We start from the raw sequence: 18,437 nt of genomic DNA, 5'->3' as shown, positions 1-18,437 counted from the left end.
TCTTTCTCTTCAAAAATGTTTCTTTTTTTCTTTTTAAAAGTAAAGTTACAATTCATCTTGAATTTGCAATTATAAATATGCATGTTTTTATTTATACTCGCTCATTATCATTAGTATACACATAGTATACACACCATTAGTATACGCACCTTGTATACAAAGTATAAAGTACATATTAACATGCAATAAAATATATATAGAAAATATTCTTTTACATTCATCTTTAAAAAAAAAATTCTTTGCGTCACACACAGCACACACACATACACACAAACACACGGCACGTGTATGATGCACAAATTGAAATTAATATAGTTACGATTTAATTGTAATAATATTCATTTAATTGTAATAATTTACATAATTCGTCATAAAACTGATATACACACATGCGAATTAAATTATGTTTGCATCATACTCGTACATGAGAATCTTAGCAGCTTAAATAGCTGAGCCCCTTCACCACGTCAAGGTGATTCTCATGAAGGGGAAAAAATGGGAAGCATCATCAGCTAGAAATTAAATTTGTATTTTCTTTAAAATATAAAAATAGAGAAAAAAGACGTAAGAAGTTAGAAAGAGCGTACCCCTCTCTTGGTTTGTCAAATATAACCTATATATCTATTTTCAACGTAGAACGCATGTTTACAGAAATACGAATTTCTTTAAAATCATAAAATTCTACTTAATGTTGGTATTTTTGTTATTAAGCATGTTATAAAGATCGCAATCACAATTGAAATAATTGCATAAATCTTAGATTAGCAGATGTTATCACAGAGAAGTTTACTATGTAAACTTCTTTGAAATAACTGATATAATGATATCAGTTTTTTGTGTTTGTTTTTCTGAAATATTTTGTATATTTAATACACATGTGTATTAAAATATTTTTGTATCAGCAGTAGCTGTTTTTCCCTCCTCACCGCACAGCGCCGCGCCTACAGCCGCGGCTGCCTACGTCTCGGCGACCGGTCCTTGCGCGCGGTGATACGCGCTTATTCGCAGACTTTATTAATTTTTATTTCGTTAACTATGGCAAATATTAAAAAATGGTAAAGGACTTTTCTGCTCAGTTTTATTTGATCTATCAATCCACGAAACCACGGGCGATCGTTACCTGACACCCTGTATATATATATATATATACATATATAATGTATAAACTTGTTTGATTCATTATGATTACAATTATTTTGTGTAAGAATTGTACGCATATCTCATTATAACAAAATATAAGACATGTATAAAAAGTGGGCGCTTTCTGGCCTCTCTACGTCCCTGTCCAGAAATCGTCCGAAATCCTCTCTCTGAATTTTACGGCCAAAACGTAGCGCGGAAAACGAGATTGGCGAGAGGGGAGTGGAGAGGAAGGTATCCGTAGAGATAACATCGCCGCTCGCTCCGTGTTTGCCACCATGATGCTTTCTCTCTCGAACCGATGGTCTAAACAGACGATGGACAGAGACCGATTGTCCGTCTTTATCTAACTAACGCATCTCTCACTCCTGCACATAGCACGGAGGAGAACCGTAATATCGACATAGCGCTGCTGAGAACCACGAAAACGTGGACATTACCGACGTGGAAAATGGACCTTGGCTACGTAGTTCAAGGTCCATTTTTCGTGAATCACAGAGGCCCTCTCAAAATAAAGTCGCACCTAAAATCGAAGCATGACCGCTCTCAGGTTCCTCTCTGGTATAAATACAAATGCTAGAGACCTTCTTATAAGTCACGACACAAGAGGGCCACTTTTCATTGGTCCGACATGTTTTAACAATTTTCGCCAATATTTGAATACCTATATACGTGTTCCTTCTAAATTTCAACAACATAATTAAAACTAATATTATAGAGGTTAACAAATTTTTTACATTACGAAATAATGCATACGAGAAAAAATTGTTTAGTTTAACATCTTTATTATTTTTAAATCTTTATTATTTCATTATAATAAAAGACACCAAAATGTAGTACTCTCACATTATCAAGTAATCAACTTATTAGTGGGCTAATAAGAATAACTGCGGTGGTTAATGCGTGTAGAATTAACAATTTTATTTATTTAAAAGCGGACGTTTTGACTCAGCTTTAAATCATCTTCAGCTACATTTTCTTCTCTCTTGAGCGCAGTTATATACGTTTGGTTTTGTGAGATACTCCCCGGCTGAGCAATTTACCGGTTAGATCCTATAAACAATTTTAATAAAAAGATTAATTTCCGACCACTATATAGAGCCATAACGTTGACTTTTTATAGCGTTTTTTATTGGGATGCACGGAGTGCGCACTAGAAACTCGCCGATTATGAAATAGATAAAGTAATATCCCTAGTAGCAGTTTTCTGCAAGACTGCTGTAAATCTTGCAGCAGATTCTTGAAAGATTTTGCCAACAGGACGTTATGATCTGCTTCCTTATTCTATTCAATTCTTCTGAGAGTCTGCAGTCAAATTCTTGCAAGAAATTTGTATACATATCCGCTGCGAGATTTGTAAAATTCTTTCACCAGAATATACTAATAATATATATTAGTATAGTCTTAAAATAGATTAAAAAAAGATTAAATTTGAATTAAATTAAATTAAATTTATGTACAAAACATTTAATTTATGTACAAGATTAAATAACAATACAAATTGTTATTTACATGTAAAAAAAAGAAAATTTTTTGGAACAGCGTTTCACACATCATGTTTGAAAAGAATGAGAGCAAATATTTGTCTCAAGGTTATAACAAGCAGCTCCTATATAAAGGCTCACTGAAGTATAAACTAAACAGTCGGTCGCGGCGGCGCTTAGATATAATGCTTGTGGTCGCATTCGACTCACGAGATTTTCCGCGGCGTGACCACCTAGCGGTGGCACCAGCACTCACTTGTTAAATCCATTTCATTCTAAAATTGTTATAAACCTTGCAACAGATCTTTCTGCCGCTTAAGTAGAATCTGTACATTATCTGCACAAGATCTACGCGTCATTTCCGTTGTAAGAAACTTGCAGAAATCTGCAGATCATATTTGTGCAATATCTGCACAAGATATGAGCGCCAATTCTGTTGTAAGAAGCTTACAGAAATCTGCTGATCATATTTGAACAAAATCTGTAAAATATCTGTATGCTACTTCTGTTGAAAAAATCTTATGTCACTTTGCTAAAGAACTTTGCTAGACTGTTTACAGACTGTAGTTGCGAGAAGAATCTGCTTCAAGACAGCTCAATATTATTTGTACCAAGTTTCTGCAAACAGTTCATATAAAAGTACAGTGCACAAATATTGAAGCAGTCTGCTAGCAATCTGCCAGCATGGCTGTATTGGGAATAATCTTCTGCACATCTGATGCAATTCTACTGCAATTAACTGCACGCAGATTCTGTCCTGAAAATGCTACTGGGGAATATAATATTTTTTATATAGTATTGATACTATATATAATATATATGTATGTATATACATACATATATATATATATATATATATATATATATATATATATATATATATACGTGGACGGAGGTCCTCTGATTAACCATTTGACTATTTTGCAATTGACCATATGGTCCAAATTCACAAATATTTCTCAGATCTCAAATCTATCTTTGTCTCGCGTATGGTAACGTAGTAAGCAAGACAAAGACAGATTTGAGAAACATCTGTGAATTCGGACTTGGGATTTACCATGTCCTGATTGACTACGTTGACATTGACTCCGTCGCGTTTTTTTATTTGAAATTGAGTTTGGATTAAATCAAATTATATCTTTTGAGTGCAGGAAAAATTTTTATTATTTTATATTCCAGGAAAAAGTTACATGATCACTACCCAGATTTCTAAGAATTCTAATTTTAAAATTTTGGAAGTCTTATAAAAATCTAAAGATATTTAAAGTATTTTTTCAAAAATCTTTATAAATTTAAAATATGAAAATTCTTAACCATTAAACATATTAATGGGTCCATTATGAAATTTCGATCGCTTGCTATGTGAAAACAGAATGAGGCAGTACATTCAGACCAGGGTATAAAAAAAAATGTAAAATCTCCCCTTTCATGATTGATCAACTTTTTTAATCAACTAGAATTCGAAGGTACAGCAGCAAAGTTTTGTTGAAGTCTGAAAGACCACCATTGTGTGAGTGTAATTTATAATCTTATATAAAAAAATAAACAAAACACGTTCAAACAGTCCAATCAAATACTCGCATATACTCTATCAAAAGTTAGAATACTATACTATATAGTGCTGTGGAAAAGGAGTTCTCTGTGCAGGGTCCAAAATATATCATGAAACACATCAATTTTCAATTTTAAACACCTTGAATTAATCAAAAATACTTCGTATTCTCTTTGTTACATAATTATATTTAAAAAAAAAAATGACAATGCCATAATTTTTTTTTAAGTATGACTTTAGCTTTAAAACGTCATATTGTAAAGTCTTTAGAAGTTTTTTGTTGCAAAGATATGATTTTTTAAAGAAAATAGATTTTTTATCACTTTTATATTTTTGCTTAGTGGTTTTTTCTTTATAACTTCACTAAAAATCATTTTTCGGCAATGTCGATTATACAATCATATTTCTGAGATTCTAAACTTTCATTTGAAAAATATTGATTAGAACCAAAGTTAGAACTTCTCGAAGTTGAGTAGGGTCAACCAAAGAAATATGTTAACGTAATTCTCCGAAATGAATATGTTTAAGGGTTAAAAATGTTATAAAAATTTTTTACTTGGATAAGCAATCACAAATAACTGCTACATAGTTAGCATTATATCATTGCTTAATGATACACCTAAAAGTAATATCTGTTTCAATAAAATAAAAAGTATACAGGAAAGTATACAGTATATGTCTATATATAAAATTTATCATACATTGAGAATTTATCATGCTGTTTATTTTATTGTAAATATCGTGATATCTGAAAACTTCAAAATATTTGTCAGTAGGTTAATTAACAAAACTAACACTTATAAAGATTGCGTTTAATTCATTGTATTTATATAAACAATGACATTAAAGCTGAAATTTTATGCGAGCAAAAAAAAACTAGTGTTTACCCCTTCACCTCATTGCACAGCAGTATTGAAAAGTTGACTATTGCTTCTTCCCTTTTCATGGAGCATCTTCGCTGGCTTTTGTTATGCCACATCAATTGACGTTTGAAATTTTTCCCCTTGAACCAATTAAAAAATTTTATTGATCAGTTGACAACATGGGCAAATCTAAGAATCATAGTCGATTATTCTCCTTAAATTTGACTATGATTAGTTAATTTCTTATGGCTTAAGGTTTATTATATCTATGTAGACTAAGACCTGATCTGAGCTATTAGGTTGATTGTGTTGAACTTTGAGCGTGCCTTCGCTGATACAGCCATTTAATTGAAGGGGAAGCAGTAAACGCTAGTGTTTTTTTTTTCACTTGCATGAAATTACACTTTAACATATCATAAAATGCGTAAACATATGAGCCAGTTTACCTAATTTCACAGAGATTTAAAAATTGGGACAAATCTTCGGATATATTAATATTGTGATTCAATTATTCATATACAATTAGTAATCAAAACATTCTAGGACTTTTTCCCGAGCGCCTTCTGCGTTAGTTCGGTCTTCTTCTGTTGCGCCAGCTCCTTTTGCTTTTTCTCTTCTTCTCGTCGTTTCGCCGCTTCCTCCCGCTGCTGCTTAATTATAGCTAATCGGGCTAGGTCCGCACGAGCTTCATCCGTTTTACCAGCGGCGTGTAATTTTTGATAATTCGCATAGGCTCTTTGTTTCTCCAGTTGTTCCCTGAAAATTATGAAAATTTTTTGCCAATAATTAAAATGGGAGAAACGGTATGTACATGCAAAAGATTCGTTTATTTGCTACATTAATCACTTAACTCAAAAATCAAACAATAACTTATTATGACCAAGAATAAACACATTTCAAATGAAAAAACCGGCTAACCGATCAAAAGAGAATCTCAGTGATAAATAATAATTTTCTATAGGTGAATTTATATACATTTACAAGTTCCTCCAAACTACGCGCCGCATGTTTGGTGGACTTTAAAATGCAGCTGTTAAGTAAAAAAAGAACGTAATATCACAAATTAAATTACTAGTCAATTTAATAATTGTGATGCCTACAAGCATCTCTATAATCCCCTCCCCTCTTTTTTCCAAAAATTGTAAAAAATTTGTTGTAAAAAATATTACTTCGCCCAAAATTTGAACCTGGATCCGCCTATATATCGTGCGAATGTCTTACAATTAGTAAGTTCGACTACTAAGGCACTTGGTAATATTCATCGCAGCAATATTCTAAGAAAGCGTCTTTCTAGCAGACGCAAATAAACAATAACCTATTACGATTGGGAAATGAATCATCACATTTAAATTGAGAAAAACGACTAATCAGTCAAAAACGAATCTTAATGCAAATAATAATTTTCTATATAAATTTATATAGCAGTTTTTCTGAACTACGCTTTTCTTAATTTAAATGTATATACCTCGGTGATCAAACTAAGCCACATGAAATATAGTGGTATCCATGTTCAAACCCTGGCTGAGGTAGTATTTTTCGTACCAAATTCTTTACAATTTTTGGGAAAAGAGGAGATTGTAGAGATGTTTGTAAACGTTAAAATCATTAATTTGACTAACAATTTAATTTGTGATATTACATTTCTTGTTCTATTTAACAGCTGCATTTTAAAATTCAGCAAACATGCGACGCACGGCTTGGAAGAACTTATAAATAAAGATAAATCACCTAGAAGATTATTATTGAGCATTAAAATCCGCTTTCAACCGCCGATCCGGAGAACCTGTGCTCGTGGAACAAAAGAATATCAATGACTAAGTACTCCAAGAACTCTTCAGCCACAGCCAAGACATTTCGACTGTTTTATCGATGCAAGGATCGTGAATCAAAGCTCAGTGGAAGATTGGTGTGTTGACTCACATCGGAGTAAACACCAGCGTGCTAATTGGCGATATTTATAAGCGGCAATTAGCATGCTCGGATATTGTCGGTAATACTTACAAGGGAAACCCGCGACATGTGAGTCACCGATTTTAATAAAATTTTATAGGTGTATAGTATTTATTCCTTAACCCTTTACTGTAGTAAAACTATAAGTTACGAATATTGGGCATTCTCGAAAAAATGACAATTAAATATGTCAAGCATAGTACCTATAATACCGTTACAGAACACAAAAAATATATTTGCAATAAAAATTTAGAATTTATAGAAACACTTATTTTGACGTTCTTAAGACAATCATTGTAAATTTTTATTGCAAATATATTTTTATTGTTTATGAAAAATTTTAATTTAATAATGGAAGAACATTTTTAAATTCTTTGATTAAAAAAAAATTAATATATTCTATTTTATATCTAGTAATTAAAAACGAAAAATAATATATAACAATAGAAAACAATAGAAAAATTATATATAACAATTTAAAAATATAAGATTTAAATGAAAAAAAAAAGTCTCGTTTGCGGGGATCGAACCTAGAACACCAAGTGTAGCAGTCAACGTACTAATGTTCCATGCTATGCCGCTGACTCGATAATGGTTCTTCTGTAACAATACTATACGGGTGCTGGAAATATTTAGTCGTTATTTTCTCGAGAATGCCCAATAGCCTCAATTTACGGCTTTACTACAGTAAAGATTTCAGTGAATATTACACATTCATAAAATTTTATTAAAACCGGTGACTCATATATCGCGAGTTCCTGTTGTTAGGCCTGATTTTTCATTATCTAGTTATGGTTAAACTTAACTTGAAGTTTTAGCCAATAAGCTCACCTATGGCATCATCATGGATGAAGTCCATTGAGTAAAACATCAGGTAAAATTTAACTATTAGTTAATTAGATAATGAAAAACCGAGCCTTAATGTTTATTGTTGCTCTAAGCGTGGTTAATTGTTCGCTTTCGACTGGGAAACTCGTTTGTTTGGGGAACTCGACAACTTAACGCGATCGTTCAACGGACGGTATCAGCCGTGGACGGGATTCGATAGCCCACGGTGCGATAGCCCACCAACCAATCATCTTGACTTATCTAACCCAACCAACGGAAAAACTCTAGGCATCGGCCGCTGTGAGTGGTGGTGGGCTATCGGTCTCGTGCGCTATCGGGATCTGCCCATCAGCCGTTAGGCAAACTCAAGAGGCCCAAACTGAAAGTTAAAACTCGAAGCCATCTACCAAAACGGGTGGAAGATTTCAGCACCTATTCAATACAAAACCGTTTGAACAGCAGTGTAAAATTAAGTCTGGTCAAACCAAGTCCGTTTGAGATAGTTTGGAAACGGGAGCGTCCCGTTTGACTACGTTGCGATTAATCACAGCCATTCACAGCAGCCGGTGCCTAAAGTTTTTCCAATGTTCAAGCATTGGGAGTGGCTGGTGGTCAATCGCAACATAGTCAAAAGACCCCCACCCTTTGAGATCGTATACGCCCAGCGTCATTGTCCTAGTTTACACCGAGCACTTGATACGCGTACTAACTAGTAATTTTCTATTAAATTATCTTAATTTCGGAAATAAATGAAAAAAATAGTATATTAAGTTCGTACAATATGAATCAAGATAATTAAATATATGTATTATGTATACACGCATTGTCGAAAGTAAGATAAATTAATAGAAAGTTACAAGTTAGTACGCGTATCAAGTGCTCGGTGTAAACTTGTAACGATGCACCACCGCATCGTCCCCCCCTGGGGCCACGAACCGCTCCCCTGTCCGGCCGAACACCCGCCGGACAGACGAACAGGCGCTACGCGCCGATAATCGCCTCACACGCGCGCACGAACGGTCCGACAAGCGCGCCGTTAAACGCCCGAAGTCCGCGCGCACGCGCACGGATTCGCATGCTCCTGGCGTTGGAGCGACAGAGAGGCGTACGCTCAAGCGAGAGCGCGATACCGGACCGATCTCGGAGCAGCGGGGATGCTGTATTCCGAGAAGAACCGAACTCCGCTCGAACATCCCCGACTCTCCGAGATCGGGGTATAAAAGGCGGACGATCCCGCAGAGAGATCGACTCTTCTCCGGTCCAGCCTCCGAGCCAGACCCAGGAAATCCGCGTGGTAGAGCGAGCTCTGTCACCGCCGAGAGATCTCGGCGATTTCCGATCCCGCTTTCCCGGCACCTAGGGAATCCGAGTGGTAGAGCGAGCTCTGCCACCGTTGAGAGATCTCAACGATTCCCTCAAACCCATCTCCGTCCGAGAGTCCACGGTAACGACTGCCACCAAGGGGGTAGAGAGATCTCTGCCTCCATCGAGAACTCTCGAGGCAGCCGGCACCGACTCACGTCGGGGATTCCCTACTAAGGGAATCCCGCCGCGCACCTGTCGCGAATTCGCGGAACACCGACGCGGCTTCTAGCGTAGGGCGTCCCGGCCCGCGCGCGCCGCGGATCGACAAGGCCGGCGACGACATAAACATTGTGGAATCCTCGCGACGATACCGAACCAAGCGTGAGCGAGATCGCGCTATCGCGCGCTCTCTCGCACCGGCCGCGAGCCGAGTGCGAGCGACCGAACGCATGTAAATAGACCCCCGTTCTGTAAATACCGCGTCTTATTATTGTGCAATCACGTCACCGTACCGTCGCGGATACACCGCGTGTATCCCCGAACTACGTGCGCATATTTGTCAACATTATATATCGAATAAACTAGTTTCTCATTAAACGCACGCCCGATCTCAGAATTAATTAATCCGGCAACCTTCCTTCGAGCCCTGGCTTCCCTGAGCTCGTCCGCGCTCGGACAAAACACAGGTTGTTACATGGCGCCCGAACAGGGACCGTTTCCGACATCCGCAAATTGATTCTGAGATCGGTGATGCCGCTTGCGAGGATATACAATATCCAACGACACGAACTAGAGATGTGTCGTTCAGGAACGTTCCGTTCACTATGAACGGATCTTTTTACTGACCTGAAAGATCCTAGTTACAATAAAAATGAACGGAACCTTAGAGTCTCTAATTCAGCTGATTCCCCTAGTTATGCGCGCTGACGCATGCATGTATGTATTGTATAGTCGTGAGCTAAAAGGTTGCAACACGTTTTTTTCGATTGTTTTTGAAATGTAGACTTGCTCATTAAACGGCGAACGTCATTGGTTCTTACCTATGGATCCAACCAATTAAGCATCAAACCATCTACCATAAAAAAAAATGTGTTGCTATCTTTTAGCTCACGACTATACAGTCGTGTTCATTATAGTTGCGACACTTTTTCTTAGATGCGTCTCTGAACACGCAACTATAATACGAGCTGAGAACATGATTGGTTCTTACTTGTGGATCCAACCAATTACGTTTGCCGCTCGATGAGCAAGGCTACATTCCAAAAACTATCGAAAAAAAAGTGTCGCAACTATAATGAACCCGACTGTACACTTAAGGTTGGTTTATGCAGGCCGTAACCGATAACTTATGTCGAATTCTGTAAGAAATTGACTAATCATAATCGATTTACAGAAGAATAATCGACTATGATTGGTCTTTTTTAGATTCCAGCATAAGTTAGGTTACGGCCTGCATAAATCAACCTTTATTTAGAGAGTTCAGGAATAAAAAACAAACAGTATGTAAGAGTGTGTGTACTCCCGGTTTTACTGGCGCTGGAATCCTGAGAACAGTGTTGCTACTTGCTAGAAATAAGACGAGAGTCAGAAGGCTTGTTTTCTATTCCTGCACTAGACTACACTGGAACGTTCCTTCTTACTTTCACTAACTTTCAAATATATATCTATTTCATTTTAAGTGCACACTAATTCAGGGAGTTCAGGAACAGAAAACAAACGGAGAGTCATGGCGGTGAGGAAACGCACATAACAAGAAAGCATGTCCGTAAGCGCTCGAAGCGGAACCTTTGAACGGAACCTTTTGAACGGAACATTAGAGTGACTGATCTTAATGTTCCAAAACAGTATGATGTTCTGCTTTGCCCATCTCTAACACGAACTAGTCCGCACGTTAGAGAGCCTCCGCCTCAATCCGACCGGAAGCGTAGCCGAACTACGCCAACGTCTACGCGACTACGTCGTGTCGCACCCCGAGTACATTCCGCCGCCAGCTATGCCAGACCCGGTCACGATCCAGGTCGAGGCACCAGAAACTCCGCGGGCCAGTAGCGATCCTGCCGCGGTGATGAACCAGATACGCAAGTGGGGGTGTAATTTTGACGGTAAAGATCCCGCCGCTTTCCTCGAACGCATCGAGGAGTTGCAAGTAGAATACGGGTACACGGGGGAGCAACTCCTGCGCGGACTGCCCGAACTGCTCCGCGGGGAGGCGCTGCTATGGTATCGAAATAACCGCACGGTTTGGCACTCTTGGGAGGAGTTTCTCGCCGACTTCCGCGAGTATTTCTTTCCGCGCCGGTATATCGCGAAACTAAAACGCGACATTCAAGCCCGAACCCAGGGGACCGAAGAGCCGTACCGCAAATTTGCGACCGACGTGCTCACTATGATGCGGCGCGCAGGCGGATATGACAACGACGAACAGATTGACATACTCTACGACGGCATGCACCCGCGGTACAAACTGTACATCCCGCGCGACGGTATATTCCGCGCTGCCGACCTCCTCCGCCGGGCCGAAGAGTACGAGGACATCAGTGCTCAATGTACCGAACGCCAGAAAGCGACCAAACCGTCCGCTGCCGCGACCGCGTACGACCGCAACGAGTGCTGCTGGCGATGCAAGCAGAGGGGACACACCCGGTTTGACTACCGTCGTATCGCGAAAAAGTTCTGCTCCCAGTGCGGCAAAGACGGCGTCTTCACGCGGGACTGCCACCCGCCACCGGGAAACGCAAAACGGGCCGAGGAAACCGCGGAGACACCTCTGCCCTCCACATAGAATACACCCCGCGACCGCACATTCAACTCGACGTAGAACCGGTCCGACTCACCGCCCTCCTCGACTCCGGTTCCGAAGCAACATTCATCAATCCAGAGGCGGCCGATCGCCTCGTACGTCAGGGATTCCGCGCGCGGCCAGCGACCGGCCAAGTTCGGCTGGCCGACGGCACGAACACACCGATCCGCGAGCACTTTATCCTCCCGATTCGTCTAGGCGGGCGAACATTCGAACACCGGGTACAAGTAATGTCCGGACTCGACGTTGACGCGCTCATCCGCGTCGACGTGCTCGCGCGCGCCCAACTATCGGTCCCCCCGCCGCCGCCGCTGAAGACGAACCACGTCGCCCGAAACGCGCGCTCGGAGGAGATCACGGCCTCCGCCGAGGAGGACACGCAGGAGGACGCCCGCCTCCGGACGTTCCTAGCCGAGGAGCTACCACGCTTCCGACACGTACCCACCGACCGCGTCGAACACGTCATCCGGACAAAGGGGGGGCCCCCGATCAAACAACGCTACCGCCCGCGTAACCCGGCAATGCAAACCATCATCGACGCCGAGGTCGATCGAATGCTACGGGAGGGAGTGATTGAGCCATCCCACAGCGCTTGGAGCTCCCCGATCGTAATCGTAAAGAAAAAGGACGGCAAACATAGGTTTTGCATTGACTTCCGCCGCGTTAACGAAGTCACGGAACCGGACGCGTACCCGCTGCCACAGATTCCCGCGACTCTAGACAAACTACGCGGCGTACGATACCTAAGCACGCTCGATCTAGAGAGCGGCTACTGGCAAATGCCACTGTCCGCAGCCAGCCGGCCGATTACCGCGTTTACTGTCCCGGGGCGCGGACTGATGCAGTTCCGCGTAATGCCGTTCGGCTTGCACTTCGCACCCGCTACCTTTCAACGCTTACTAGATACCGTACTGGGACCCGAACTAGAACCGCAGGTATTCGTCTACCTCGACGATATCATCATCGCCAGCCGCACTTTTGACGAGCACCTCGACACGCTTCGCGAGGTATTCCGCCGCTTACGCGAAGCTCGCCTCCGCCTGAACCCGGACAAGTGCAAATTTTGCGTAAATCGCATCAAGTACTTGGGCCACGTAGTCGACCGCACCGGCATACGAACCGACCCTGAAAAGACCGACGCGATCGTGAAATGGCCGACACCGCAAAATGTGCGCCAAGTGCGGCAATTCATCGGCCTCGCCTCCTGGTATAGGCGCTTCATAAAAGACTTTGCCACCCTCGCGACTCCGCTAACCGCGCTAACTAAGAAAAACGCCCCCTGGACGTGGGGGGAAGACGAACAGCAAGCGTTCGAAGGTCTTAAGACCACGCTGACTACCGCGCCGGTCCTCGCATGCCCCGACTTTGAGAGGCAGTTCGTCTTGCAAACAGACGCAAGCGCTACGGGGCTGGGGGCCGTACTCACGCAGTACTTTCCGGAAGGCGAACGAGTTATCGCGTACGCCAGCCGCACCTTGAACTCCGCCGAGCGGAATTATAGCGCGACAGAACTCGAGTGCCTGGCCGTGCTATGGGGTATCCGAAGGATGCGCGACTATCTGGAGGGATACCGGTTCAAGGTGATTACCGACCACCAGTCACTGAAATGGCTGCAGAAGTTAGACTCACCGGCCGTCTCGGCCGGTGGGCATTCGAACTGCAGCAATATGACTTTGAGGTGCAGTACCGAAAGGGCTCCCTGAACAAAGTCGCCGACGCGCTATCCCGCCGAAGCAACGTGAACGCCGTCGCGCAACCGCGATGCACTTGGTTCCGACGGATGTGGCAACGCGTCGACACAGCGCCCCAGACCGTACCGGACTATCGTATCGAAGGAGACCGCCTGCTCCGCCACTTATTGCACAGCCTCGACCTGAGCGACATCCCTCCGGACGCGCAATGGAAAGAATGCGTACCGAAAGAAAACCGGGGGGAGGTCCTACGCCGCTACCACGACGCGCCTACCGCGGGACACTTCGGTATCGCGAAAACGATAGCCCGAATCGCCGCACGCTATTACTGGCCAGGAATGTTCCGAGACATTGCTCGGCACGTACGGCAATGTCCGCAATGCCTCGCGTACAAGGCCGAGCAACAGCGACCAGCTGGCCTCCTCCACCCGACCGCAGTAACCAGGCCGTGGCAACAGGTCGCCATCGACCTCGTAGGACCGCTGCCACGATCCACGGGGGGGCATATCTGGCTCTTCACCATGCAGGACCGTTTCACAAAATGGCTCGAAATGCGCGCGCTCCGGCGAGCCACCGCGGCAAGCGTTACGCGCGCGCTTACCGAAGCAATTATCCTTCGGCACGGCTGCCCGGAAGAAGTACTGTCGGATAACGGCATGCAACTCCGCTCCGCGCTCCTCACGCAGCTCCTACGCGACCTGCAAATCCGCCACCGACTAACGCCGGCATATGCACCGCATTGCAACCCGGTCGAGCGGATCAACCGCACGGTAAAGACTATGATCGCGCAATACGTCCAGAAACGGCACCGGCGGTGGGACGAACATCTACACGAACTTCAGTTCGCCTACAACACGGCAACCCACGACGCAACCGGGCATACGCCGGCGTTCCTGAATCACGGCCGCGAGCTACGGCGACCCGAGGAGCGCGCGAACGCAGATCACGCCGACACACCGTGCGCGCTGCAGAAACGACTCCGAGAAACGTACGAGCTTGTGCGCATACGATTAGCGCGAGCATTCCAGCGCCAGGAGCGCTATTATAACTTACGGCGTAGGACATGGGCACCAAGAGTCGGGGAGCGGGTGTGGAAGCGCGACCACCCCCTCTCCCGACGCGCGGACGCGTTTAACGCCAAACTCGCGCCGAAGTACGTTGGACCGTTCGAAATTCGGCGAATCATATCACCGGTCATCGTCGATCTCCGCGACGACCGGGGGAAGTGGTACCGTCACGTCCACATACAGGACCTCAAGCTGGCTCCCCCCCCGGACCCCAACGACGAGAATGACAGCGCCGATACCGGCACCGAGAGCGACTGAGAGGGACGCACCGAGAAAACAAAAACACGAGGCACCTACGTCCGGACAACGCTTCGCCCGACTAAATCTCGGAACGATTGCTCACTTTGCGGAAAACTGCGCGATGGAGCACAGCGACGCCGACGTACTCCAAGCTATCGACGACCTCCTGGGGGAGGCCGACATCGAGCGCTACGACCCCGAACGGCCAGGATTGGACGGGTCATCTGGACGACCGGAACCCTCCACCGGCAGGGAGACCGAACCACCGCCGCAACGCTCCGCCGCAGTCGCCGGCATGCGAAACGGGCAACTCCGGCAGCCATCCGACCGGCCAAACGGACGTGGCTGACGATGTCACCGCCGCCGCCGCCCCAGCGACCGCCGCCGTTGAGGGAGCCCCCGACCAGACCCAGACCAACTCTGGAACCGCTCCGAGTAATGGGCCCGCTGCCTCCACCACCAATACTGGTGGAGGTAGAACCCGGCATAACGGTCGAAGTACCGCACTTCGCGGTGCACGTCAGCCGGCAATATAAGCCCCGGCTAGGGAACCGCAGGTGGCATCTGCGGTTCAACGGAAACGGCCAACTCCGCTCCTGTAAGGAGAAGTCGCAACGCCAGCCCGAGCGACTCGACCAAGGCCCCTAGATTCAGGCCTCCTTGGGAAGGGGGTGTTGTAACGATGCACCTCCGCATCGTCCCCCCCTGGGGCCACGAACCGCTCCCCTGTCCGGCCGAACACCCGCCGGATAGACGAACAGGCGCTACGCGCCGATAATCGCCTCACACGCGCGCACGAACGGTCCGACAAGCGCGCCGTTAAACGCCCGAAGTCCGCGCGCACGCGCACGGATTCGCATGCTCCTGGCGTTGGAGCGACAGAGAGGCGTACGCTCAAGCGAGAGCGCGATACCGGACCGATCTCGGAGCAGCGGGGATGCTGTATTCCGAGAAGAACCGAACTCCACTCGAACATCCCCGACTCTCCGAGATCGGGGTATAAAAGGCGGACGATCCCGCAGAGAGATCGACTCTTCTCCGGTCCAGCCTCCGAGCCAGACCCAGGAAATCCGCGTGGTAGAGCGAGCTCTGTCACCGCCGAGAGATCTCGGCGATTTCCGATCCCGCTTTCCCGGCACCTAGGGAATCCGAGTGGTAGAGCGAGCTCTGCCACCGTTGAGAGATCTCAACGATTCCCTCAAACCCATCTCCGTCCGAGAGTCCACGGTAACGACTGCCACCAAGGGGGTAGAGAGATCTCTGCCTCCATCGAGAGCTCTCGAGGCAGCCGGCACCGACTCACGTCGGGGATTCCCTACTAAGGGAATCCCGCCGCGCACCTGTCGCGAATTCGCGGAACACCGACGCGGCTTCTAGCGTAGGGCGTCCCGGCCCGCGCGCGCCGCGGATCGACAAGGCCGGCGACGACATAAACATTGTGGAATCCTCGCGACGATACCGAACCAAGCGTGAGCGAGACCGCGCTATCGCGCGCTCTCTCGCACCGGCCGCGAGCCGAGTGCGAGCGATCGAACGCATGTAAATAGACCCCCGTTCTGTAAATATCGCGTCTTATTATTGTGCAATCACGTCACCGTACCGTCGCGGATACACCGCGTGTATCCCCGAACTACGTGCGCATATTTGTCAACATTATATATCGAATAAACTAGTTTCTCATTAAACGCACGCCCGATCTCAGAATTAATTAATCCGGCAACCTTCCTTCGAGCCCTGGCTTCCCTGAGCTCGTCCGCGCTCGGACAAAACACAGGTTGTTACAAACTAGGCCACTGATTCTGTCCCTCGGAAATTTTTCCAAACTGATAAATCGCTATCTTTCTACATACTTACACTTCATAATTAACGTAACGACTAATAAAGGGCCTCGCACATGAAATGTATAACAGAACATAAGCGTAGCATAAAGCCTCTGGACCAATGGGAATCTTATGTAAATCAATATGGCGACTTTATGTTGGATTGGTCCATCGGTCTTATGTTGTGCTTATGTTATGTTATGCATTTCATGTGTGAAGCCCTATAAGCTATAGTCGTTACGTTAATCATGAACTGTAGCGGGATTCTGTAACTCTTTAGCGACAATTCGGTATCGTTAAAGCGTCGTTGCGCAGATATTATACATGGTAGAAAAGCTGCGCAACGACACGTATCGATATCCCTAGCTGTCGTTAAGAGTTACAGAATCCCGCTACTGCAAGTATGTAAAAAGATGATGACTTCTCAGTTTGGAAAATTTTCTCAGGGATCAAAATTGACACTTTTTTAATAACCTTCTTTTGAAAATTTGCAAAACCAGGTTCAATATTCGTAATAGCTAACTTAAAAACTTCTATATTAAATTTCAAAAAATTCGTATGTAAGGAAAAATGTATAGGGTACCCAAGCCAAATAAGGCCCACTTAACATATTTTATTTTTTATAAATTCTATTTACAAAGATATTGAAATAAATTAAATGAGAATAAAATGTTTATTTCAACCACTCGCTAAAATAAAATTATCTTCTATATAAAACATTTTTAAGAAAACAAAAAAGAAATGTTTTTACACTCTGACATTGGGCCTTATTAAATTCTTGTGCTTTTAATAAGACCCAAATTAAAAATAAATGAAAAATAACAAAAAAATTAAATATTATTTTCCAACTTACTGTTAAAATGATTATTAATCACAAATACGAAATCCTTTAAGATCTATTATACTAGTAAAACGTCACAATTATTTTTAATTTTGTCTATAATTAATATTTTAACTATAAGAAATTTTGGCTATTTTAGTGCAATTTTAACTTATGGAAAGTTAGTATCATTGAAAATCGTTATTTTCTGTTGCAAGCCACATACATAATAAACAAATAACAATAGCTATAACAATTAATGTACAAGTGGGCCTTATTTATTAATACATTATTTATAAAAAAGTATATTTATTCCAAAAAATTAATATACATATTTGTTTTTTTCTATAGTTCGAAAGTTAAATAATATGATAATATGTTGTAATAAACCATAAAATAATGTATACTTATTAAATTTACAACACATTTTTATAAAAACGACTGATTTACCTACTTTATTACAAGCTTTCGTTGCACTGAATAAACGTGTTGCCAGCGGTATTAATTTCCTATTCAATCTTTATCTACTTCCAACGATATATCTTTTAAGCATATATTTCAAACATAAAGTGGATTTTTAAATGGTAAATTTAAAAGTGGGCCTTATTCAGCTCAAGTACCTTACTTAAAAAGAAGTTCTGCGTGGTTAGCAATTCGCAAACAAAAAAGTTAAAAAAATGGTGTATATATAGCTGAGGGCAGCCAAAAACCTTCACAGACGTAATCAAAAGATTTATGGATCTTTACACAAAATTTTTTGTAAAGTTAGACAATGCGTAAAATGCTTAAAAAATATTGTTATATATTTTTTTTGTTAACGTATCTTTATATTGTACATGAAGAATACATAAAGTTACATTATTTTCTGATTTTTCCT

The 18,437-nt window shown here is 43.3% G+C and overlaps 1 protein-coding gene across 1 annotated transcript in view; it reads right to left on the bottom strand.

Annotated features, from left to right (window-relative positions):
* Positions 1-4,714: 4,714 nt before the first annotated feature.
* The window catches only part of LOC105202627 (28 kDa heat- and acid-stable phosphoprotein), a 31,429-nt gene continuing 17,706 nt past the window's right edge, over positions 4,715-18,437 (bottom strand). The window contains exon 5 of the mRNA XM_026140229.2: positions 4,715-5,795. Coding sequence (XP_025996014.1) covers positions 5,579-5,795 — 217 coding nt within the window. The 3' untranslated portion in view covers positions 4,715-5,578. The remainder of the gene's footprint in view (positions 5,796-18,437) is intronic.

This window comes from Solenopsis invicta, chromosome 13, assembly GCF_016802725.1.
Source record: "Solenopsis invicta isolate M01_SB chromosome 13, UNIL_Sinv_3.0, whole genome shotgun sequence".
Classification (NCBI taxonomy): Eukaryota; Metazoa; Arthropoda; class Insecta; order Hymenoptera; family Formicidae; genus Solenopsis; species Solenopsis invicta.
This window is presented reverse-complemented; position numbering and strand designations above follow the sequence as displayed.